The sequence below is a fragment of the Coregonus clupeaformis genome, chromosome 29, assembly GCF_020615455.1.
Source record: "Coregonus clupeaformis isolate EN_2021a chromosome 29, ASM2061545v1, whole genome shotgun sequence".
Classification (NCBI taxonomy): domain Eukaryota; kingdom Metazoa; phylum Chordata; class Actinopteri; order Salmoniformes; family Salmonidae; genus Coregonus; species Coregonus clupeaformis.
In genome coordinates, this window is record NC_059220.1 from 30,454,844 (window position 1) to 30,479,976 (window position 25,133).

General features: G+C 47.0%; 1 protein-coding gene across 2 annotated transcripts in view; it reads left to right on the forward strand.

Moving 5' to 3' along the window:
- The window catches only part of LOC121545024 (rho guanine nucleotide exchange factor TIAM2), a 97,736-nt gene that overhangs the window by 30,981 nt on the left and 41,622 nt on the right, over window positions 1–25,133 (forward strand). The window contains exons 3-14 of one of the 2 annotated variants that reach the window (XM_045209156.1): window positions 459–1,616; window positions 5,066–5,528; window positions 6,186–6,358; window positions 9,112–9,336; window positions 11,661–11,846; window positions 12,130–12,276; window positions 16,636–16,692; window positions 22,532–22,699; window positions 23,806–23,910; window positions 24,048–24,126; window positions 24,267–24,356; window positions 24,482–24,715. In XM_045209156.1, the coding sequence (XP_045065091.1) occupies window positions 465–1,616; window positions 5,066–5,528; window positions 6,186–6,358; window positions 9,112–9,336; window positions 11,661–11,846; window positions 12,130–12,276; window positions 16,636–16,692; window positions 22,532–22,699; window positions 23,806–23,910; window positions 24,048–24,126; window positions 24,267–24,356; window positions 24,482–24,715 (3,079 nt within the window). In that variant the 5' untranslated portion in view covers window positions 459–464. Of the gene's footprint in view, window positions 1–458; window positions 1,617–2,485; window positions 2,565–5,065; window positions 5,529–6,185; window positions 6,359–9,111; window positions 9,337–11,660; window positions 11,847–12,129; window positions 12,277–16,635; window positions 16,693–22,531; window positions 22,700–23,805; window positions 23,911–24,047; window positions 24,127–24,266; window positions 24,357–24,481; window positions 24,716–25,133 lie in introns of those variants that run through there. The other variant, XM_045209157.1, reaches the window with a different exon arrangement.

Genomic DNA, 25,133 nt, shown 5'->3' on the forward strand with positions numbered 1-25,133 from the left:
CACTTCCTTCAGATGTCTGGTCATGCCCCTCCTTCCCTAATCTAAAATCCTTTTGAGGTTCTCTGGAAGTCATTTCACACATAACAGCCATGAAGGCTTGTTGGTCACACTGGTGCTGACGCCGCCTTGGTACCTTTCCTGGAAAAGGTCTAAAATAAGAAGAACAGGACGTCTTTGTAATTATTAGATGCTCTCCTGCAAAATGAAGCCTTTTCTTTGGTCTTTTCACTCAGCTGTTATACCTAGTCCGTGACTGATGGCCTCCCATAAGAATCATTAGTCGGTAACAGTGGTGTGGTAATGTCTATTTTGACTGAGTCTGCTCAACCATGACCAATCTGAGTTACAGTAGCCTCTCAGCACAGCAGTGTGACGAGAACTGAAATTATGTCACCCAACAGATGTCTGCCTTGCCTTCCATAGTATCTCTGAAAGAATCTGTCTCCTTTGTCTTCCAGATCGCAATGGGAAACTCTGAGAGCCAGTACAGCCTTCAGGGGCCCAAGGGCACCAGCTTAATCCTCCCCGGGAAACAAAAACCCTACTCACTAAAGTTCCGCTCAACCAAAGAGGAGGTTCTTTCCCCCCATACGTGGTGGAAAGGTGGGCTGGGGGGCTCGGGTTACAAAGCCAGGGCTGTTGGCCGAGGCTGCCTCTCCCCCCCGCAGAGGAGAGGAGAGCCGTACGTCTCCAGACACTACGATTACGTCACCAAGGGTGTGAAGGGTAGTCCAAACTGCCATCGCTGGCATGGCTCCCCACCAGGAGGCCACTCACACCTCCCTGCTGAGAATGGCTGCTGCCCATTTGAGGGCAGTGGAAGCTTGTACAGTAAAGCATCAGGGGAGCTGAACGACCATACTCTGAACGGACACAGGACCCCAGAGAGGATGCGAGGAGAGGCTGAAGAGGGGCTGGAGGAGCAGAGCAGTCCCAGGGTGGTCATCAAGAAGGATGGTAGTCTGAGGGTGGAGTTCACCAACACTAACAGTGGTCTGCCCCTGGACGAGGCCTCTGGGCCGGTGCAGCTGCTCAAATTCTCCCCCACCCTGGAGTCCACCCCAAGCCTTCCTGGCAGCAGTAGGAGGCCTGAGGCCCACCACGGAGCTCCGCAGCCAGCCTCAACCTCCACCACCAGGACCAGCAAGGGCAGCTCGCTGAGCTCCGAGGGGTCCTGGTACGACTCTCCCTGGGGGCCCAGCGCAGAGCTCTGCGACCAGGACCAGTCCTGCTCCTCCAGTAGGACTATGGGAAACAGTAGGGCTGACCAATTGGAGGCCTTCGGCCAACAGTCTCCCCCGGTGTCCATATCAGATCTCTACAGGGACCCCAGTATGGCTGCCACCTTCCCCACTGCTAAGGATCTGTCGGCCCAGTACAGGGAATCCCCCCATCACATCCAGCACCGGGCCTCCTTTGTTTCGGCCCTGGACGTGCCTGCTGAGGAGGAGTGTCCGGAGGCCAGGCAGTACTCGTCCTACACCCTGCCCTGCCGTAAGGCCCGGCCCAGCGGAGAGCGCTCCACCCTGAAGAAGGGCTCTGGCGCTGTCAGGAGCCGCATGCGACGCCTCAGCGACTGGACTGGAAGCCTCAGCAGGAAGAAGAGGAAGACACAGGTGAGTGGGGCTGTCGTCTGGGGTTGTCTGTGTAGGTCAGGGTCCCAGTGCTCAAACAATCTAAGTGTTTTTTACAGTAACATTTGTCACAAAGTGTCCCTAAGTACTAACCCCACAAAGAGCAAGCAGAAGCGACAGTGGCAAGGAAATACGTCCACTGAGGTTCTAAACTGATGTTGTTCTTCACAGGCTGTATACAGATCTATGAACTATCTTCATCGCTTGGTATGTACAACCAGTAGGTCTACAGCTGTGTTTGCAGTTAGTTCTGTACCCATAGCATATTGCTAGTCTCCATGTCAACCTGTAGTCTGTAATAGAGGTACTGCCTTAGATTTACATTTGACATTTTTTGTCATTTAGCAGACACTCTTATCCAGAGCGACTTACAGTAGTGAGTGCATACATTTTCATATTTGTTCATACCGTGAGAATCGAACCCACAACCATGGCATTGCAAGTGCCATGCTCTACCAACTGAGCCACACAGGACCCCTTAGCTGCATGAGGTGTGTCTAGTCTCCTTTGGAATTTCCCTTTGAGATATGAGTGTCTGCAGCTCCACAGGAGAATATGGTTATTATGTGGAGTCTCCCAGTGCTTGGCACAGACCAGTGTTCCAACTATGTTAGTGTCCTGTTAGGGAGGGGGGCAGAGGAAGCAACTCTCTGTCAGATTCTTGGCTGGGGACTGTTACTGGTTATCTGGGCCATGTGCCTCAGCGGTCGGTGTCGTCTCGCCAGGAACACAACGTTGTCCCCGGTCCGAGTACCACAATACCAGCTGTCTGAGGACAGAAAACCACAGGGTACCGCAAAATGAAATGTGCGACGCGGATGGTGCATTGTGTAGGGACTAGAGATGCAGTAGTCTACCGGAGAGTAAAGCATGAAACAGAGAGAGAGGATGAGAAGCCAAGGGGTCTGCAGATTCCATGACTACGTCTGGGTGGGTACAAGAGATCATGTCAGTTTAGTGTTTTTACCAACCTCATGCTAATGGGGGGAATATGCTAAATGCCATGTGTTGGAAGCATAGCTTGCCATTGTAGGTCATTTGCTGTTGAGTGTGATGGTGTTGGTGTGATTGGTTGAAACGACATGTTATTTACCAGTTTACAGCAGGTCTGTATGACGTACAGTGTAGGTCAGTGTTGCAGCATGGGTCAGACAGCTGAGAACTGGACCTGTAAAATGGCACCAGACTGTTTTGTACAACATAAGAGGATAAGAATAACCATGACTTGTATGCCGAATCACTGGATAGTGTGTGTTTGTGTAAATCTGTGTTATGGTTCTGTAATAGCTTATTTAGAGCATTTAGCCTCATAAATGTAAACACCATAGTCATATTTTCTGCAACAAAGTCTAAGTAGGTAATTGCTAAAAATGTGCATTGTTAGATTTTCCCAAATTAGCTTCAAAAATGTGGCCCTCTGACTTTGAGTCTTGAAATCAAACATTATGCTCCAATTCAATAGCTCTTTTAAACTTGAACACACTTTTCAAACAATGCCAAGATAATTGCTGTAAACCTTTACAATCTCTGTTGGAGTGAAACTAAGTCCCAGCTGAAGATTTAGAAACCCTTCCCACTCTTAATTATGTGGTTGTCACGGTGATTAGAATTTGGTGGAGCTGCTCTGGCCTCTACTCACCACCCTGTCCTGCTCTCCAGAGAGCCAGTCCATAGTGTGTACTGTATGGATAGGTACTCGTTCATTAGGGTGTGACCTGTGTTGGCATGAGGGTAAACTTTGGGGCCAGAGCTTTCACTCTAAATTACTAGACCTCACTTAAGCCCTAATAATCTCCTGCCATGTGTTGGGTTTGGGAAGAGACTAGACCTAGGACTCTCAGCTTCCCTGAACTATTGAACTCGTTGACCTTTTCAATGAGAAGGAGGAGGGCTTGTGAAGGACTGTGATTGAAGTTGTTCTGGTTCCCAGCACAGCTTCATAGGTCCATGAGAAACTCTCCAACAAACTCTGGTCTATCAGATTAACACCCAAACACCCAAACCCCCATTCTCCTTTCAACTCCACCCCACCTCAAATATATGTCCTCTGTAGGCGTTAGGCAACCCCAGGCTTCAGGACAGAATAGTTATGAGCAGAGGGACATTTTTAGAAATAAATGGTCTCTTTCAGTGTTCTGACTCAAACTGTGAATTCTTCATGGGCAAATGTTGGAGCGTGATGTTTCCAACTGAGCTCTGGATAGTTTAATTGGAGCCATTCAGAGTTTTTATAGCTTCATGCTGACATGTTCACTGGGTCTCTCTGCACTCTGGTGACTGTGGAGTCCAGGACAGAGCCAGTTCAGGGGCCCACACTGGCCTTGTTCTGCCCCTGTCTGGAGCTCTCCACTGGGTCTCTTGTTTCACCAAGGCCACTTAATCACCCCCTGCTTCCAATTGGCTCATTGAACCATATATCACAGCATCGCAGCCCCTTTTCAATGAGTCAACCCAAATCAGGACTAATTACAGCTCTCGTTCCACTCCACCTGGGCTCCAGAGCTCAGCTTTGGTTTAGGGTCGCACTGTACTCTCCAAGCCAGCCTCTCAGGTCCAGTCCAGGTCCTAATGAGAAACAGCTGGGGAAGAGGGGGAGGAGAGATTAGGGTAGACTGATGGAAGAAAGGGAGACACGGGGTGACAGACTGACAGACAGGCGAGGAAGGGGGTGTAGATTGGGCGAGAGACTGAGGAAGGGTCGCTGGGAAGGGCATCGGAACACTGTTTGTGTTTGAAGTGCACTCAACCCCTGTTGCCAGGGGAGACTAGATGCTGCAATCTATTGGAGTGCAGGTGGGCTTTCATTACCCTTGAAAGAGAAAGAGTTCAATCCCATGAAGTAGTGGTCTACTGGGATCAGGAAACCAGGGTGCCCTCGCTGACTCAATTAAATTGTCTCAGTCTCAAGAACTTTAGTCGCCTGGGTGCCAGGCTCAGGAATTTAAGTGTTTTTGTTGTTATTTGTTGTGGGACTCCTTAGTCTCTCACCTCATCCCACCCTTTCTCCCTACACTCTCCTCACCCTCTCACCTCATCCCATCCTCTCTCCCTACCCTCTCCTCACCCTCTCACCTCATCCCACCCTCTCCCCTACCCTCTCCTCACCCTCTCACCTCATCCCACCCTCTCTCCCTACCCTCTCCTCACCCTCTCACCTCTCACCCTCTCTCTCACCCTCTCACCTCATCCCACCCTCTCTCCCTACCCTCCACTCACCCTCTCACCTCATCCCACCCTCTCTCCCTACCCTCTCCTCACCCTCTCACCTCATCCCACCCTCTCTCCCTACCCTCTCCCTCTCACCTCATCCCACCCTCTCTCCCTACCCTCTCCTCACCCTCTCACCTCAACCCACCCTCTCTCCCTACCCTCCACTCACCCTCTCACTTCGTCCCTCTCTTCACCCTCTTCTCCTCTCTATGCCCTTCCAGGAGCCCAGGTATAAGGACGGCAGCGAGGCCTTTGACAGTGGAGTGGATGGCCTGACAGCTGACACCAGCTCTCCCTCCCAGGTATCCAGCCTGTGGTACCCTGGCGGTGTGGGGGCCTCCCGGGCCCAGTCGGCAGGGGCCCTCCACCACAGCAACGATGCCCTTCGCCAGAACATCTATGAGAACTTCATGCGGGAACTGGAGACTGGACAGGGCAGTAGTGGAGGAGGAGGGGGAGCTGGTGAAAGGAGAGACCCGTCTACGGGGACAGAAGAGGGGGAGAGCAGCAGTGAATCTGCGGGGGGCTCTCTGGAGCAGCTGGACCTGCTGTTTGAGAAGGAGCAGGGGGTGGTGCGCAGGGCTGGTTGGCTCTCCTTCAAACCCCTCCTCACCCTGCATAAGGACAGGAAGCTGGAGATGGTCACACGAAGGAAGTGGAAACAGTACTGGGTCACCCTGAAAGGTGAGTAGGGGTGGGTGAGCAGAGGGAAACAGGGTTTGGGACATTGCCATCTAAGGTCCAGTCGTTCAGAATTTAATTGGACCTTGAATACCTCACTGAAGTCTAGTCGAGCTTGATGCTCTCTAGGTTGGGTCACATTGAAATGTGAGTTTAAGGTGTGAGGAAGAGTAGAGGACAACAGAAGGTCAGAGAGTATTCAATTCTCATGTCCAGTCGATATGACCACTGTATCATGGAATACATCAACTGAAATTTAATTTACGCTGGTAGACAGAGGGGAAGGACAGTTTCCAACTTTAAATCACATTAAAGTTCAAGTAAAACTCTCCTAGAGAGAGTCCAGACGTATCACTTAAGTGAGGGAGGCAGCTTCATGTGGTTTCTGTAGGAGACTAGTCCACCTCCTTTACTTAGCCTGTGCATTACATTTACCATAGACTGATTCTTCACTACCCTAAAAGCTTACAGGGAATTATACTGGTGTATTTATCTGCTAAATGGATAAACCTCAGGCCAGGTGTGTGTGTAGATGTGGACCCTCAGCCTTCCTTCCACTTTACTGTAAAATGACAGAGACAAATAAATGACAGTTTGAGGTCATTCTTCTGAGGTGTGTTCTTCCTCCCTCTAACAACCAACCTCTTCCTCTCCCTGCAGGTTGTACCTTGTTGTTCTATGAGACCTATGGGAAGGGTTCTCCAGAGCAGGAGCTGTCTCCACGCTACGCCCTGTTTGCAGAGGACAGTATCGTCCAGGCCGTTCCTGAACACCCCAAGAAGGAGAACGTCTTCTGTCTCAGCAACACCTACGGAGATGTCTACCTATTCCAGGTGAGGCGGTCCGACTTACCTCACTCTCCAAACTGAACAAAGTACTGTAGATGCCAACAGTAGTTACCCCAATTGACGGAGATGCTGTAGATGCTTAACTGTCTCTTCTGAAAGAAATTCCATGTGTTTTGTATACATACAGTAAGTCTCCATGTGCTCACAGAGGTCACACTACAACTGTTTGAACTGCATTGCTCAGTCCAGCTGGTCACTCCTCCATTTTACTGCCTGCGTGGCGTTAGCTTGGCGTTAGCTCCCTGAACGCATTGTGTGTTGACGGTCTGATTTCCCCCGTCACGCTGCTTGGCTCCCTGTCAAGCTGTGTTCCAGCCAATTCAACACACAATTAAGGAGCAGAAGCTGTTACTTAGTGGGGAATGTTTTGTGAACCCGGAAAGGAAAGTGTGTCCTGTGCTGCTGTGGCAGCTAGCCTGGTTTGATAGCCTCTTCCTGCTTGGCCAGTTAAGCGGAACGTGTTCTGGTGACGTGTCCACAGTGGTGTAGTCTGCTGTTAGATTACACTGACTGTGTCCGACTGTGTCATTTTGGGATTAACATGGGTAACCGGGATTCCGGGACTGTCCCGGGAACACTCTTCACATTTCCCTAAAGAATAAAAGGACAAGACCCGGGAAATAAAATGTTCCCCCAATATCGGAACTAATGCAATTCCAGAAAATACACAACATGCGCAGCATCAGATTATCAAAACAGGTTGTTTCGTGGAAGCCTTTAGTGTAGCGTATTTACGTCACACAAAGTCGCCATAAATTCAAAGCACACGCATAATTGACACTGCACACGCGACCATAATGCAGTTAATAAACCCTACAGGAAACCCCTACAGTATAGCCTAAAAATAGCGTGTGCCTCTTTGAGCTGACATTGTGACTCTTCAGATTTTTGGTAGGCCTATGCACAATTCACTACATAGGCATCTCTGTCAGACATGACGTCTGTTAACAAGTCAGAGGCATCAGGGAACATTCTATCTTCTCCTGTCCTAGAGCCTAGGCTATTTTCCTATCCAGTCCCAATTCCACTGAAGCCCCAAATCCTGACTCCTGTCTCATATGAAAATTCCTAACTTTATTCTGTAATCCATAGGTTGTATTATCAAAGCACGTCTCTTGCCGCAATAACATTTCCCCCACTTCTCTGCACTGTCTCGTACTAGCTGCCAATATGAGAGCTTCAGTGAAGAATGTGTGATCAACATACAGTATGAGAGTAGATATGGATATATTTTTTAAACAGAGTTGGTCCCCGTTAAGAGAGCTTGATATTTAAACTACTTCCACTCTTCATCTCCCTGTTATTAATCAGCTGATCTGTTATCTGTATAATCATCAACTAGATTTTGCCAAATTGAAGGAGGTTATCTAGCAAGCTTAGCAACTTTGGTCATTTGACTTTTTTTGACTGTCGTTACAAAGTTTGTATGATTCCACAGCGTTATACTCGGGATGCGCTCTGTGCGTCCTGAGCGCGCTCTGTGTCGAGATAACCTACGGCTGAATTAATTGAGGAACATGACAATGCTCAGAATTTATGAATGGCCTGTTTCGCAATTCACAACAATGTCATTGGCGATCAAAGATAGTTACTCTATAATGACTAAATATAATTTAATTTGCTCTGAAATCTTTACATAGTTGCGCAGCCAAGTCGAGAAGGTGGCGCAGCGCCCCTCTTGTTTGGAGAGAAATCTGGCATAGTGACCATATCTTGGTTTTAAAAGCTGTAAATGTGTACTGCTGATTTTTTGCTGTATTTCCCGGGACTCTCTGGATAAATATGAATTATTCCCGGTATTGAAACTTGGTAGCTTTTCAGGGAAATAGTTATCCCTAGAGTCAGCTAAACAATAGTGAACAAACACAATATTCAGCATATTCAGGCTGTATAGGAGTGGATGGAGATGTTTTACAAATATAGTCATACACACTCACACACACTTGTTGTGTATTTTTGCACTGTATAATCGAGTAGATCAAGTTAATGATTATAGCTCGTAAATGATTATAAGGAGAAGATTTAAACTCCAGCTGGAGGGTTTCTGTTTGTGTTCATATTTTGATTATCATCTGACTCGCTGACCTTATTTTCACTGTTTGATACAGAGATTCTTGAGGCCTTGACTTGCCCTCTGTAGTTTTCCCCTCTCACATTTACGAGCTTTTCTGAGTGTATCGCATGAAATCCCAGTTGTGGTGTTCGGAGTAAATCTAATAAAATGGTGAAGTGGACTTAACATCACTAGAGAGTCTAAAGAGGTCAGGAAACCACTGACAGTATAAACTGGAGCACTATAAAACCCTGTGGTCTGTGTTCTCTCTCATTGTGTCCTACACGAGTCACTCCTCCCTCATATTCCTAGCAGATTTCCTACCATGTCCTCTGATAATTTAATTGTTTTGTTAAGGTATATTATCCTTTCAAGATTGACTGTATTGACTGTGAAATTACGTAATAGCGTATAGATTGGGGAAATCTGGTATTGTGATGATATGCCATGAGGAGGCTAGGAACACAATATGCGTTAGAGCTGTCAATCATCCGGATATATAGAGCCCAACCCTTAACATGTCGTTCATGACGTCACGATCATCGCTGCGTCTTGCAAGTGTTCATACCATCTCATAAACCATTAAAGAACAAATTATTTTACAGTAATAATCTAGTTTGACCATTTATGGTCTAATCTCAAACCTCCATCATCTAATGTCCTACCTTCACCTCTGTGTGTTCAGGCCAGCAACCAGACAGACATGGAGAACTGGGTGACAGCCATCCACTCTGCCAGTGCCTCTCTGTTCGCTAAGCGTCATGGGAAGGAGGACACAGTACGTCTGCTAAGGAGCCAAATCAGAGGCCTGCTGCAAAAGGTAGACATGGATGGTAAGATGAAGAAGATGGCTGAGCTGCAGCTGTCCATCGTCAGTGACCCTAAGAACAGGAAGGCCATCGAGAACCAGGTGAGGAGGATGATTATGATGAGGATCAGAGGTTGTTATAGTGATAGTGTTGTGGTGTGTCACATGGAAGTATTGGTTAGTGTCCCTGAAAGAAAAACACGTTTTTGTTTTAATGTCCTGTTGTTCTGTTCTGTTAAGTGTGTTTGTTAGGAATCTAGCAGCCCTAAAAATACTTGAATCACACCATGCGACTAAAACCCCATGTCTTATTTTTGGAAGTGGTCTAAATGTAGCTAGTGGCCGTCAAAACACAATACTTAGGGGAGAGAAGAGGCAGGCTGCTTCTTCCCATTGCATCAGATTGGGAATCCAGATGTTGTTCTGTATAATGGCCTCTCAACATGCATTATCCCCTGTAACAGCCTGCCTGAAGAGAAAAACCAGAACCAATCACTGATTCTCACCACAGCTAAAACTGTCCTGTACATGTAATGTAGTGAGCCATGGAGATGGCCAAAGATTAGTTTATCAACTCCCCACCTACTTAAGAGTAGATGTCAGATTTATAGTGAATCTACCTCCACTGCAAGACATGAAAGCTCAACATCTGAAAGCGCACATTTTTCTAATAATCTTATCAATGAGGTAACATTGCTGTGAAAAAGATGAATGGCTCATGGGAATGGCCTGGAGGGCAGTCCCTGTCTTCCAGACTGACTTAGTGTCTGTTTCATGTTAGCTATCACGGCACCTCGGGACAGAGAGACATAGCAGTCTGGAGCCAGTGATAGGGTCAGAGGGGAAAGGGCGGGGTTAGGCCCCGAGACGGGCACCCACGGCTGATGATGGATTTGGGTTAGAGGGCAGGGGGTGCTACAAGGGGCACATTGATGTCTACCCTCCCCCTTCTCAAAATCAGTGCCAGCAGACATTTTTGAACTCTCTCTATTCCCCCTCCATAGTGAAGTCATAATCAGGTTGCCATTTACAACCATTAAGAGATAGAGGGGGCAGATGTTGGAGAGGAAAGTCAAAGGAGGCTGTATCTCTAAGGAAAGGCCCATTCCTGCCTCTTTTAATGGGCCTGAAATGGGAGTAAATAGAGACTAAGTAGGATTGCTCTAAGGCCAGATGGGTGCAATATGCCGTCACTGCGATGATAGTGTCTCTCTGCCTTAGTGCAGGTTTGCCAGCGGTACAGAGGCATACACACACACGCATACCTCTCTCTTAGTCTTAATCTGATAATGGCCATGCTTCTTTGATATGATGAAGGATTAACATTGCCTGACAGAATGTAAATAAGATGTAATCGATCAGACATGGGTTTGAGTGTGGCGCTTCCATTTGTGGCTATGCAGTGTCCAATATTAAACGGTATCAGCTATCAAACCCTAATCCACCTGTCTCCCCATTGTATCCTCTCCTGTCCCCCAGAATACACCATTGTTATGGCTTTAGAGAAGCCATGGGGATACAGGGTTATCGCTGCAGATTTACCAAGCATGACGCTTAGGACAACCTAACACAGCTCTGCCCAGACTCTGACCCTGGGATGACACTATATGAATGACACATGACCATGCACTAGATGTCTGCACACTGGCTCACATTGGCTCCTGAAGGGCATATGTTGATAATGTCATTGGGTTTAACCTTTACGTGTGTTAGCTCTGTCTGAACACACAGCATTGTGCAGCAGGCTCATTGTTGGTCTTTACAGTCCTGTTGTTGTAATGGTGGAATGTTCTAGGCTCAGACTGCTCCCCTCCCCAAGTCATTCCCAACCATGAAGAATTCCATCAATGTGAATCAGTCTTCATGGGAGGACTCCATCCTGTTCTGTATTGTAAATTAACTCTCTTCAGACCAACACTATTAAAGTCAATTGTATAGAGAGTCGTTTAACTCCAGTTTTCTCGTTAAAGTGAACCTCCCAAGCTAACAAAATAAGCACCCTCTCTCACCCTCTCATACTTTACAAAAGGGCATGTGTTCATTCTCTGTGCGTGTGTTTGTTGGTGAGTGTGCTGTGTGTGTATTTAGGGGGAAGGGTTATAGGGTGGTCTGGTGCTCGTCAACTCCCTTCCATGACTTTTATTGCAGAGAATAAGAGAGACTGCATTAAACACACACACACACACACACACACACACTCTACAACCCTCCCTCACTATCATCAACCTTAATGCCCTGCCCTCACCCAGCAGCAGCTTGTGCATACCCCCCCACCACCACATCTGTAAGCAATCCCAGTTTGATGGAATGCACCCTTAACTATCTCCCCGATCTCCCCTCTCTGCCTTTCCCTCCCTCCCTCTTCTCACCCCTCCAACTGTCCCTCTCTCCCTCATCACCCCTCCTCATTCCCTCCCTCCCTACAGATCCAGCAGTGGGAGCAGAACCTGGAGAAGTTTAACATGGACCTGTTCAGGATGCGCTGTTACCTGGCCAGCCTGCAGGGGGGCGAGCTGCCCAACCCCAAGAGTCTGTTAGCTGCAGCCAGCCGGCCCTCCAAGACCACCCTGGGACGCCTGGGCATCTTCTCTGTGTCCTCCTTCCACGCGCTGGTGAGACCCTTCATATGGCAGGTTGAGGGGTAGGGCTGTCTATCCAAATTATATAGAAAGTACTCTAGTTGACCAGAGTTTGTAGTTTTGAAGTCTGGTCTGGAATGAAAGGTTTTCTACAGTAGCTAAAGATGTTCAGTTAAGGTGTAAACTCTCAAAGGTAACCCTTTGACACACACATTGATTGAGTATTGCTATAGGAGACTGAAGTTGAAGCAGGTTGATTGATGTAAGTCTAACTGCTGCGTTTGATCCTAGTCCTGACGGTGTGTTATGTCGTCAGATCTGTTCCAGGGATGAGGCGACAATGAGGAGGCGCTCCATGTCCCTGAGCCAGAGATCACGTAACAAGAGAGGCCTCTTCTCCTCCCTCAAAGGCCTCGACAACCTCACCAAGAGGGGCCGCGACAAGAGACCGTCCACAGAACAGGTACAGTACCTGGACACACTGAACACACACAGACTCCCACACTGGCCCAGTGAGTCCATAACACTCCTGCAAGGAAATCTAATCAAGACTTTCTCACAATTCTTAGAGAAAGTTCCAATGTGGTGTGCGTTTTCCCCAATAAACGAGATTATGTTTATTAAACTCATATTCTTCTCTGGTGAGTTTTAAGTGCATAATCCCACTCTATGTAAACAGCGAGCATTCCAACCACAGGTGCAAGAGGGATAAATTCTCTGTTTAGTAATTACACTTCCACACAGGCTCATTATTTATTGATGTTTTCAGTCCACCCCCCTCTACCCTGAAGGTACTGCTCAGGAGAGTCAGTACAGTAGGTGGTCTATTTTAAGACAAGGAAAAGACCTGGTTTCCATGATCAAGTCTATTATGAAAACCCATACATTTGGATAATGGTGTGGGAATGAGAATGCCAGTACAACACTACAATCTTTCCTCTGATGTAGTTTGACAGTCTTCTTCTTTGAGTTGCATCTGTGCTGGAGGCTTCACTTTGAGGATTCATAAATGTTTCTGCTGCCATGTCTTAGCTGTTACTGGTGCTGACTGACTGACTGACTGGTGTATCTGTGATTGTAGGGAGCATAAAGCACCCATCTAAACTGTAGACACTGCTAACTGCCAGCTCCTTATTCTCCTTAGTCCTCTTCAGAAGAGGAGGCCATCTGTCCTTAATGCAGACAACAGGGTCTTCCCTGCTCCTCCCAGTACTCTCCTCACCCCTCCCCCTCCGCTGGGCTATATATGTGTGTGGTGTTATGTGTGATGTTGTTTAAGGTGTGTTTGGGAGCTCTAGCAGGTTAGCTAATGAGACCCAGTCTGTTTCACAGCGCAGAAGGCTGAGGTGGCGCACGGCGAGTGGGAACAGTGATGTAGCATGAATTATTAAAAGCCATATGTGGTAAATTGCAGCCTGCTGTACCGAGCCCTGCAGCTACAAACAGATGGTTTGTGTAAGTCCACTAAATATTAAACAGCTCCACGCTTTTTCACAGGTTTCACTCCTAAGCGTAGCTCTCCAGTTGGGATATGTTTCTGCCTTCCTATGATGGGCGGCAGGTAGCTTAGTGGTTAAGAGCGTTGTGCCAGTAACCGAAAGGTCGCTGGTTCTAATCCCCGAGCCGACTAGGTGAAAAATCTGTCTGTGCCCTTGAGCAAGGCACTTAACCCTAATTGCTCCTGTAAGTCGCTCTGGATAAGAGCGTCTGCTAAATGACCAATTATTTTTATTTTTTATGTTGATTCCCATTAAAAGAGTGGCTAATTGCTTCAAGGGGGTTGTAGAGTGATGACTCCAGGTACATCTGCTGTCTTGTGTGTGTAGGTAGGGCTGGTGTAGTGTGAGAATTAGTTTCCAATCTTTCCTAGAGACTAGTTGAGCCTCTGTGTGACACCATTGCTCATGACACGTGTTTATTACAGAGGGATTTAGACAGCAGGCTGATCTTTTATGCCAAACTCTCTCTTCTTTACTTTCTCTTTCTCATATCCCCTTTCCTCTTTCTCTGTCCTTAGCTCTCTCCCTCCAGCTCTCCCCTTTCTCTGTTTCTATAGTATAAACATTCACCACCTACCACATCTTCCCACAGTCATCTCATTGAGTCATCTCTGTTGACTAGGCCCAAATCCAATTTACTCTGCTTGGTCATTCCAAAATCAGAACCTCTCCCTCAGCACAGGACAGGCCCTCTTCTCTCCTCTGTCTGATAGACAAAGGGGTGTGGCGTTACCCTAGGAGCTACCTGGCCAGGGTTCAGTGGCGGCAGTAGACAAGACAGAGGAGGGCCCAGGGATTTGTGGGAGAGGTTTAAGAGTTCTAAAATGAGTGGGCTTGTCAGCAGTGTTTACAGTACTATAACAGGACCTGCTCTGTGCTGCATACAGCATGTGTTAGTTACCTCAGTAGCCAGAGGTCAGTGGAGGTCTGAATGTGTCACTACTAGGGCCATCTGTCTGGAGAGGCCATATTCATTTATCATCTGAGTTTCACCTGAAACAAGGCAGAGTGCTGGGTTTAGCTGGGTTGAAGGACAGTAGAGCGGTGGCGTCATCGGTCATCCCGCTGAACCTGCAGAGTCACCCTGCCTAGAGGGCTTAGGGACTCATCGAATGCTTTGCTGCCTGCCACAACACACCTTACGTCAGTCAGGCGGGAGGGAGGGGATCAAGAAGAGCGAGATTAAGGGCCTCTTTACGCTACACTACTTTGACGACACATACTAGTCCCAGGAAAGATATTAAAGGCTTTTAAAATATCCACACATTTGTGAATCATTGCATTAATCAAGTGTGCAACATTATGTGCAATATGGTTAAGATGAGAAGCTCCTGTATAATTTGAATTGCTATTCTTTTTTTTGTTGTCTATATACTATGATATTTACGGTATGCTAATAGGTGCACACACATATAGAGGCTTTGAATGTGGCTTTGGCCAAATCAAATTGTATTTGTCACATGCGCCGAATACAACACGTGTAGACTTTACCGTGAAATGCTTACTTACGAGCCCTTTCCCAACAATGTTGAGCTAAAAAGTACGAAAAAAGCAATAGTGACACAATAAAATAACGAGGCTATATACAAGGAGTACCGGTACCGAGTCAATGTGTAGGGGTACGAGGTAGTTGAGGTAATATATACATGTAGGTAGGGGTAAAAATGACTAGGCAATCAGGATATATAATAAACAGAGTAGTGTGTGTGTTGGGGTGTCAGTGTAGTATGTGTGGGTAGAGTCCAGTAAGTGTGCATAAGCCAGTGCAAGAGAGACAGTCCAACAAAAAAAAGGGGGTCAATGCAAATAGTCCGGGTAGCCATTTGATTAACTGTTCAGCAGTTTTATGGCTTGGGGGTAGAAGCTGTTCAGGAGCCTTTTGGTCCCAGACTTGGCGCTCCGGTACCGCTTGCCGTGCAGTAGTAAAGAGAACAGTCTGACTTGGTGGCTGGAGTCTTTGACCATTTTTAGGGCCTTCCTCTGACACCGCCTGGTATAGAGGTTCTGGATGGCAGGGAGCTCGGCCCCAGTGAAGTACTGGGCTGTACTCACAACACTCTGCGGCGCCTTGCAGTTGGAATGCCAAGCAGTTGCCATATCAAGCTTTGATGTAGCCAGTTGAGATGCTCTCAATGGTGCACCCGTATAACTTTTTGAGGATCTGAGGGCCCATGCCTTTTCAGCCTCCTGAGGGGGAAGAGGTGTTGTCGTGCCATCTTCACGACTGTGTTGGTGTTTGGACCATGAAAGGTTCTTAGTGATGTGGACACACAGAGAAACTTGAAGTTCTCGACCCGCTCCACTACAGCCCCGTCGATGTGAATGGGGGCATGCTCGGCCCTCCGTTTCCTGTAGTCCACGATCAGCTCCTTTGTCTTGCTGGCATTGAGGGAGAAGTTGTTGTCCTGGCACCACACTGCCAGGTCTCTGACCTCCTCCCTGTAGGCTGTCTCATCGTCGTCGGTGATCAGGCCTACCACCGTCGTGTCGTCTGCAAACTTAATGGTGTTAGTCGTGCGTGGCCACGCAGTCGTGGGTGAACAGGGAGTACAGGAGGGGACTAAGCATGCACCCCTGAGGGGCCCCCGTTTTGATGGTCAGCGTGGCGGATGTCTTGCCTATCCTCACCACCTGGGGGCGTCCCGTCAGGAAGTCCAGGATCCAGTTGCAGAGGGAGGTGTTTAATCCCAGGTTCCTTAGCTTAGTGATGAGCTTGGAGGGCACTATGGTGTTGAACGCTGAGATGTAGTCAATGAACAGCAGTCTCACATAGGTGTTCCTTTTGTCTAGGTGGGAAAGGGCAGTGTGGACTGCAATAGAGATTGCATCATATGTGGATCTGTTGGGGCGGTATGTGTAAATAGAAAAGTTGCAAATCGGATGTTGAAGAGGGATAGATCTTACTACACATATTTTACTAATGTAAACCCCCCCCACAGAGGTATAGTAAGAGAGAGGAGGGTCTGGAGAGGGAGAGGTGGTGTCTCCCACCCTCCTCTCTGCCCTGGTGGGCTGTCTCTCCTTTCATCTATTCCCTCTCTCTCTCTCCTGCCACACAGAAGTCTTATTAGCCTCAGTCCTGTTTCTGTATCTCCACACTGCTTATTACTGCCTTTTTCTGGGGCCTCACGGGCTGCCTCTGCCCCAGCCACCATGGAAATGGTATCAAAGCACCAGGCCCTCACTGCACACTTTTTAATTAGCTACATAATAACAGTGTGTGTGTCTGTGTAATACGTCTGCTGCTATGGGTCACTGCTGTTTAATAGATGACTAAGGGGATTTTTACAAGTCAAGTCAATGTGTGTTTCTCTTCGTTGCAGATCTTTGAAAGTGATGAAGGAGGACAGCCCTACTGCCTCCCACCCACTAGTTCTGAGGTGAGTTTATGTTACCACTTTTTATATGACAGTTTCATAAAATTGTATGACATTTTAAGAAATATGGATGTTAAAATACCATATTCTGTTTTTATGTCTGCTTCGGTTTAGATATCAAACAAGTGTCAAACTATCTTATAGTTCATTGACTGAGCGTCTACCGTCTAGATTCTATAAGTGAGTGCATATGGCTGAAACATGGAACAGCAGTATCATGTGTCTCAGCAAGCTTTATGGTTACGAATTACGATGACAAGCCGTGTGATGACATCTCCCACGTGTTATCACAGGTTAGGGGTCATGCCTTCATGTCATGACTGACTTTGCAGACTTAGTGCTGTGGTCTGTACCATACGTAGGGCCAGATCAGGATAAAAGCTGAGATTTCTCTAATGCCATCTGCAGGTGTCTGTCTCTCTCTACTGCCATATCTGTACATCAAAAGGAGAAAAACCTGCACCCCAGCGTATCTAAGGGGCAATACAAACCACAAAAAGAGATACTATACAAAGCCAAGATCATAGAGCTCAAAAGGGAGTGCCCAGTGCAAAAGTGAGTTAGTTAACCTACTGGAACCAATTGGTCATCATCAGCGTGTTACCCACTAGCAACGTTTAGACACCGTGTCCGATAGAAGCCCCCACTGACATTCTACCCCTCACTGTCTAAAGGTGTCAGCATGCTTGAGTTCGGCTGGCGCCAAGCCAAACCAAACGAGTGTGCACGCATACTCCCTTAAAAGACCTTCGCTTGAAAAACAAGAATAAAGCGGCAATAGTACTGTTTGTCCATTTTTTGAGATGCCGTAGCCAGTATACACTTCCTCAAAATACTCAGAATTAATAACTCAAGAAGTCTGTCATTAATTTGGACGTATCTGCCGAAGAGGTCTTAGTCGCACAATTTTACATCTAACTAAGATGTTTGGTGCAGTATTTTTCAATGAATAAATGTGCATGAAAACTAATCATCTCTAGTTGAATGCCAACAAAGACTTTATTGAAGTATCCCTACTGTTGACCAATCACCGACGAAGGGGCGTAGACTTCGGCTCCAAACTTCGGAATGCCTCCAGAATGTTTTGTTTTGTGCCTGAACAGCCGAAAAAACCCTCACCGAAGTCCAAAACTAACAAAAACGTCACAAAATGTTGTCATAATATATGCACAAACTCTACCGCAATGTTTCGGCTGGGAAGCATGCGGAAGCCTTAAGCAGCAGGGGTAAAATACCAGACGTTCTGGTGATGTATTTAGGGGCTCCTCTTTACAACGTGAAGGTGATAATGGAAAGTATTGAGAGACAGTGTTGAGAAGCTCTGTCAGTGTGAAAGTGTTGAGTGAATATCACAAATTCTCACAATCTGAGCGCTAACATAATGTAGCTGCAACAGTAAATCCCCTTGGATCACACATTTGAACTATTAGGTGGTTACAAACATGTTGTCAGGAAGTTCCAAATTGTCTGTGGCTCTTCTGCTCTCCTCTTCATCCATACAGAACAACTTGTCCTGAATGTGTTGGGATCTATGGGACAGATAGAGTTGTACATGTCAAGGGGTGGTCTGGTCACAATGAACACACAGAGAGAGCAGTAGATCTGTCCGGCAGCCTCGCATCACCCCTCTGGACACAATGCTCTGTATTGAGGCTGAATCAGAGAGGAGCGGACTAGGGTGAATGTGGCCAATGTTAGACCCATATAGCCACCTCTAACATGAATTGCTCCACCCAGCCACAGAATAGGATGAGGATGAAGAAGGGACAAAGATGGCCTTTCTTCAGGACGAGCTTTAATGTTGTTGTGAAAGTGTCACGATGTTCCTCTCTCCACAGTGCATTCGGAAAGTATTCAGACCCCTTGACTTTTTCCACATTTTGTTACGTTACAGCCTTATTCTAAAATGGATTAAATAGTTTGTAATGACAAAGGAAAAACCGTTTTTTAGAAATGTTTGCAAATATATTTAAAAAAAAGAACGGAACTATCACATTTACATAAGTGTTCAGACCCTTTACTCGTTTCCTCCAGACGTGACGCTTGGCATTCAGGCCAAATAATTCAATCTTGGTGTCATCAGACCATAGAATCTTGTTTCTCATGGTCGGAGAGTCCTTTAGGTGCCATTTGGCAAACTCCAAGCACGCTGTCATGTGCCTTTTACTGAGGAGTGGCTGCCGTCTGGCCACAGTACCATAAAGGCCTGATTGGTGGAGTGCTGCACGGATGGTTGTCCTTCTGTAAGGTTCTCCCATCTCCACAGAGGAACTCTGGAGCTCTGTCAGAGTGACCATTGGGATCTTGGTCACCTCCCTGATTGCTCAGTTTGGCTGGGCGGCCAGCTCTAGGAAGAGTCTTGGTGGTTCCAAACTTCTTCCATTTAATAATGATCGAGGCCACTGTGTTCTTAGGGACCTTCAATGCTGCAGAAGTTTTTTGGTACCCTTCTCCAGATCTGTGCCTCGACATAGTCTCAGAGCTCTATGGACAATTCATTCAACCTCATGCACTGTCAACTGCATGTCCAATCAATTGAATTTACCACCGGTGGACTCCAATCAAGTTGTAGAAACATCTCAAGGATGATCAATGGAAACAGGATGCACCTGAGCTCAATTTCGAGTCTCATAGCAAAGGGTCTGAATACTTATGTAAATACGGTATTTCTGTTTATATTTGTAATAAATTAGCAACAAAAACCTGTTTTCGCTTTGTCATTATGGGGTATTCTGTGTAGATTGATGCCATAGCCATAATGTGGCTATGCTCTCTTATGAGATGGGCTTCTCCACAGCTGTCTCTACAGGCTGGTGATCTGTTGACATTGCTTAAACAGGCTAGGAAGGAATGCTGCAAATCAGGGGAGCTTCAGCTTTCAATGGGGGATATGGAGGGCTCTGACAGTGGCTGCCAGCGAACCCTCACCACCTGTATCCCTTAGGAATGAATGTCATCATGGTGCTCCTGTACAAATCTTTGGCTCTCCAGAGACTGTGACAGACCATGTCAGTCCTGTGAGATCCCCCTGACCCCCATTCCCCCACCATCCCCCTTTCCACATGTCACCACCTCTCTTCAACCAGAGGCCCTCTCAGACCTGTTGTACTGTAGTTGACCCCTTCTCCTGCCCCTACCCCTGCCCCTGTGCTGTGTGCGCCCCCATCCCTCCTCCTATGCCACGCTCTGTTACCCATGAGCACCGTCACCTTACATGTGAGGTCAGAGGAAAGGAAGTGCCGCTGATGTTGTCAACTCCACACAGGGAGCAGCTAACGCTGGTCTTTTTTCACATTGGAATTGTGTGTTTTACGATTATGTTTGAAGAAAGAGTTTGGGGAAGATATTTTAAGGACTAAATGTACTTCTTAGAAGGCAGTGTGCTCCGATAACGGAAATACACTATGGAATTCTTTAATACCATTATATTTCCTCTCATAAAAAAATAAAAGTACATTTACATGTTACACAAAGATTTGCCTGAGCTGTAGTATTTGTATGTTAGCCTGTTGCTAGGAGGTGCTGTACAGAGTTGAGAGTGTTTTGGGGTGGTGGTTAGCTCTGACATGAAGTGTCTGTTACTCTTGATTCCATCTTTAGAAGGTACAGGGTGGTGGTTGGCTGTTATAAATGATTTCCCCTCTTAAGAGAGGAAATACTGAAGTATAGGTTTGGGTTTACACCCACACACACGTTAAGGGCCGACACATGCTGAGGCTTGGCAGTTCCTGTGGAAAGTTGACCAGGCCGTTACAACCCTACCTGGGGCCATGAATGAGTGCACAGTCACGCGGCAGCTACTGGGCTTGAGGTGAAGAGGCAGAACGTTTAGTTTCCAGTCACACCATGTTAGATCGACAGACAGACAGGGTGGTTGTAATGCAACCTTTCTCATGACAAAACGGTTTTCTCTCTGAAAGTATAAACATGGCCTCATTAACCCACAGGACTAGACAGAAAGTTGTGAAAGAACCAGCTCTCTGTTGCTTGTCTCCCCAAAGGTTTGAGCAACACATTGGACAGAACATTGGTAGGCTTTATGCTGGCAGTGTTCTTGTCAGGTTATTCTTCCCAATTGGACATGTTGCTGGAAAATTCAATGACTGTTTTCTTGTACATGTTTTTCCAGCCACCTTGGTCAGAAAGACACTTTGTTACCTTCGCTTGTGTGTGTGGGCTTGTGTTATTATCCTTGTGGGTACCGGAAATCCCCCAAAGTCCCCACAAGGATAGTAAAACAAGGAAAATTGTCCACACGAGGACAAAGGCTATTTTAGGGTTAGGAGTTAGGATTCGGTTAGTGTTTAGGGAAAATAAGATTTTGAATGGAAATCAATTGTAGGTCCCCACAAGGATAGTAAAACATATGGCGTGTGTGTGAGACGCATATGTTTATGCCCGACAAACACCATAGACCGAGTCAAAGAGACCTTAGTCTCCAAGTCAGACTGGTCTCTGGGGGAGAATGTCTCCCAAGGTTTTCCTCTGTGACACACCAGCAGACAAACAGACAGACAGACAGCATCCAGGAGCCACACACACCTCTGTATGCTCTCTAAGTGGTAGAACTCCACCTTTCTACTCCAGACCTTACTCACCATAGCAACTGTAAATGTCTGTCTCTAATTCAGCATTTTCATTGAAGTGCTGCTGAATCATTGGCTGGTTCTGCTGGTTGTGACTTTTGAAACATGTTTGAGTGTTTCCTCGCTATGTGGAGCCTGTATAGCAGCTGTGGTCTGTGGTGTTACTGTTGCGTCGCCCACAACCTCTTAATGCAGCAGTGGCTGTTTTCCCTTCAGAGACATGGAGTCGCAACCAAAACCCAAATACTGCAGCTTCTGAGGCCCAGTGGCAGGACAACCCAGCATTAATGCTAACCCCAACCTCATTGTTAATGTGGATAGGGAATAATTGGCCTGAGGGCCTCAGATGGCCTCCTGGAAGGAGCCTGTAAAGGCAGCCATTAATCCATCACTAAACATGAAATCATCTGGATGGCACTTAGAACTAAATGGGGCTATTATTATCATGATGATAGTGCAGTCTTTTTGTAGATCTGTGCAGATGTCGCCCGTCTAGACACGTTCCTCGCAAACTCTGCCAATAACCCCCCCGTAATCAATCCTCTTGTGTACACCATCATTATAATGGCTATTATATGAAATGACTCTGTCCTGCGATGTCTAAATGGCTAATTGCATGACATCTTTGCACTAAACTTTGAGCCACTGCCAGTTTCTGCATCGGTTTAATGGAAACCTATTGATTTGTCCACTGCCTGTTTTTCTCTCTCTCCCTCGCACTCTCTCACACTCTCTCTCTCTCTCTCTCTCTCACCATCTCTCTCTCTCTCTCACCATCTCTCTCTCTCACCTACTCTCTCTCTCACCTACTCTCTCACCATCTTTCTCTCTCTCTCACCATCTCTCTCTCTCTCTCTCTCACCATCTCTATCTCTCTCTCACCATCTCTCTCTCTCTCTCTCTCTCTCTCTCTCTCTCTCTCTCTCTCTCTCTCTCTCTCTCTCCTCTCGCTCTCTCGCTCTCTCGCTCTCTCGCTCTCTCTCTCTCTCTCTCTCTCTCTCTCTCTCTCTCTCTCTCTCTCTCTCTCTCTCTCTCTCTCTCTCTCTCTCTCTCTCTCTCTCTCTCTCTCTCTTCTCTCTCTCCCCGCTCTCTCTGCTCTCGCTCTCTCTCGCTCTCTCTCGCTCTCTCTCGCTCTCTCTCGCTCTCTCTGCTCTCTCTCGCTCTCTCGCTCTCTCGCTCTCTCGCGCTCTCGCGCTCTCGCGCTCTCGCGCTCTCTCTCTCTCTCTCTCTCTCGCTCTCTCTCTCTCTACTTTCAGAGACTGGACAGCTTGGCCAACCACTACTCTCTGGCTCCCCCTGAGGGTGGCCAGTGGGAGAGCAGTGGAGAAACACTGACCTGTGTGTACATGCCAGACAGCCACGCCATCCAAGTGCCAATGAGACGGGACCATACAGTGGCTGATGTCGTCTCCCTAGCCTGCAAGGTGAGAGTCACAGAGAAGGAATTGTTATGATGTTCACGTTCCCAAAAGTTAGCCCTGTGAGTGGTACTGTTACGGCAGACATCTTTGATTTGAACAGGGGCACTTAAGAGAAAAGCTTTTACTTGAGGTTATGCCTTGCTTTTTTTAAGCCTGCTTTTATGTATATAAAAAAACAACACTTTCAATGTAATCATGTTAAAATCTCCAATCTGTGAGTAATTTGACCAACCCACGCTCTACTGCCTTTTGTGACCCACTCATTTTTATTTATTGTTATGCCCATTGTTAGAGCTCTGGCTTATACAGTAGACAGTTCCATATGTTTACTGTGCTTGTCTGTCTGTCTGTCTCAGTGTCTGTCTGTCTCTCATTGTCTCTGTCTCTCATTGTCTGTCTGTCTCAGTGTCTGTCTGTCTCTCATTGTCTGTCTGTCTCCCGGCCCATATGCTCTTTACCCTGAGGGCCTTGTACACACACACTGCACTCTCTGACCTGTGTGTTGGCACAGGTGACACACACACACACACACACACACACACACTCACCTGCCCTCACTCTGTCTCTCAGGTGTGTGACAGAAGTGGATGGCTAGCTAGCTCATTCTCACACCCACACTTCTTGGGCCGGGACGATACCAGTACCGCGATACTCGTTAGTATCGTGGCAAGGAGACAAAACACAAAACTGATTTAACTTCTTTAGGAAAACAGCCCTAATGTTGGAAACAATCATCATTATGTTGTCATCCAGAGTCACATGTATTAGCACACAATGTTTTACATACAGCAGGTTTTTTAAGGACCAAAGAGTTAGGTCTGCTTCCTGTTTTCATCTTTGCCATATTACGACACTGGTATTGTCACAGCTTTACACACAGCACAGACACATGTACACACACACTTTATTAATCCCACAGGTCAAACTTGATGCCACTTCATCTTAATCACCTTTGAGCTGTAGTGAAGCCATCCCATGTCACATGATACAACAGCACAGATATAACCAAATTCATTTTTTGTGTAGACCAGGTGTCTGGCCTAGACTAGTTGTATTTGCTATGTATTGCTGCATTCAGGGTGTTGACAGATAGTGTTTCCCTGTCACAGTCGAAGCAGCTGGACCCTAGCCTGCACTGTCTCAGACTACACAGATGTTTGGCCCAGAACGTAGAGGTCCGCACCCCCACACCCAGTGAACTACTACATGACCTGGTGAGCCAACACAATATTCAGCATAATACTTTACTGGAAATGCATAGAACAATAGCATTGTTTTAGTTGTGTTTAACATCACTGGCTGATGTGTGGAGTTGTGGTTTCTAAGCTGTAGTTGTCCCTCTTTTGTGCAGTTGTATGACGAGCTTGAGGTGTTCTTACTGAATGTATTCACCCTGCACATGACCAGACCTGTCTGCACTGGGGACTTTGGTGAGTGTTGTGTTCTCTAGCAGATGAACAGTATGTATGTCATTGCCACAGACATCCTATAAATCATTGGCTGTATGTACTGATATGGTCATTGCACCCTACGAACCATCATTGGCTCAGTCTCTCGTCTCTGTTGTCAGGCTTTGCAGTGACAGGGCACATAGACGGACAGAGGAACAGCCGCATCTTTGTCAGTGAGGTGCTGTCTGATGGGCTGGCCTTCAGTGAAGGTATGTTCACTTAACTTTGACTTAAACATGATTCATATTGAAATATTTATACATATCGCCATGATACTGTTTGTACTGTGACCGTATTTCTTACTGTGTTTGTTTTGTGTGTGTTCCTCTCCCAGGGCTGAGACCAGGAGATGAGATTGTGGTTCTGAACGGTCGAGGCGTGTCCACTCTGGACCTGGGTCTGATCCAGACGCTGTTTGCTGAGCAGACCCTCCAGCTGACCCTCAGACGGGACGCCCCGTCCACCTCACCCCTGACCTCTGGTCCCTCGACCCCGACCCCACTGCCCAACCAATCACAGCTGCTGCAGGACTTCCTGGACACACACCACCGTGCCAAGTCCACCACAGGTGAGAAGGCCTACACACACATACTAACGCACATGCACACAACCAGTACTGTGTCTTTGCCAAAAGGCTGGTAGGCATCACTTCACAGGTCTAACACAATTACTGAAACCATACAGGACGTTGGGAAAATCACTGGCACAAAGAATTGGCATCAATTATATGGTAGAGCTCAGCATCAGCTGGTTTACTATGAAGCTGACTCAATCACCAACAATCACAGTAGACAACCAGATTGATAATACATTGATGTTGACCTTGGCTTAGTATTGGATACTGGAATTTACTGTGAAATGAGAGCAGTAAACAGACAGCAAGTATTCCTGGCTGTGGCAGGTGGCTAGTGAGAAAGAGTCAGGGTCATACTTCCACAGAATTGCTTCTACTTGGCAGATACTGTGTGGTAAGACTGAGCCTACTG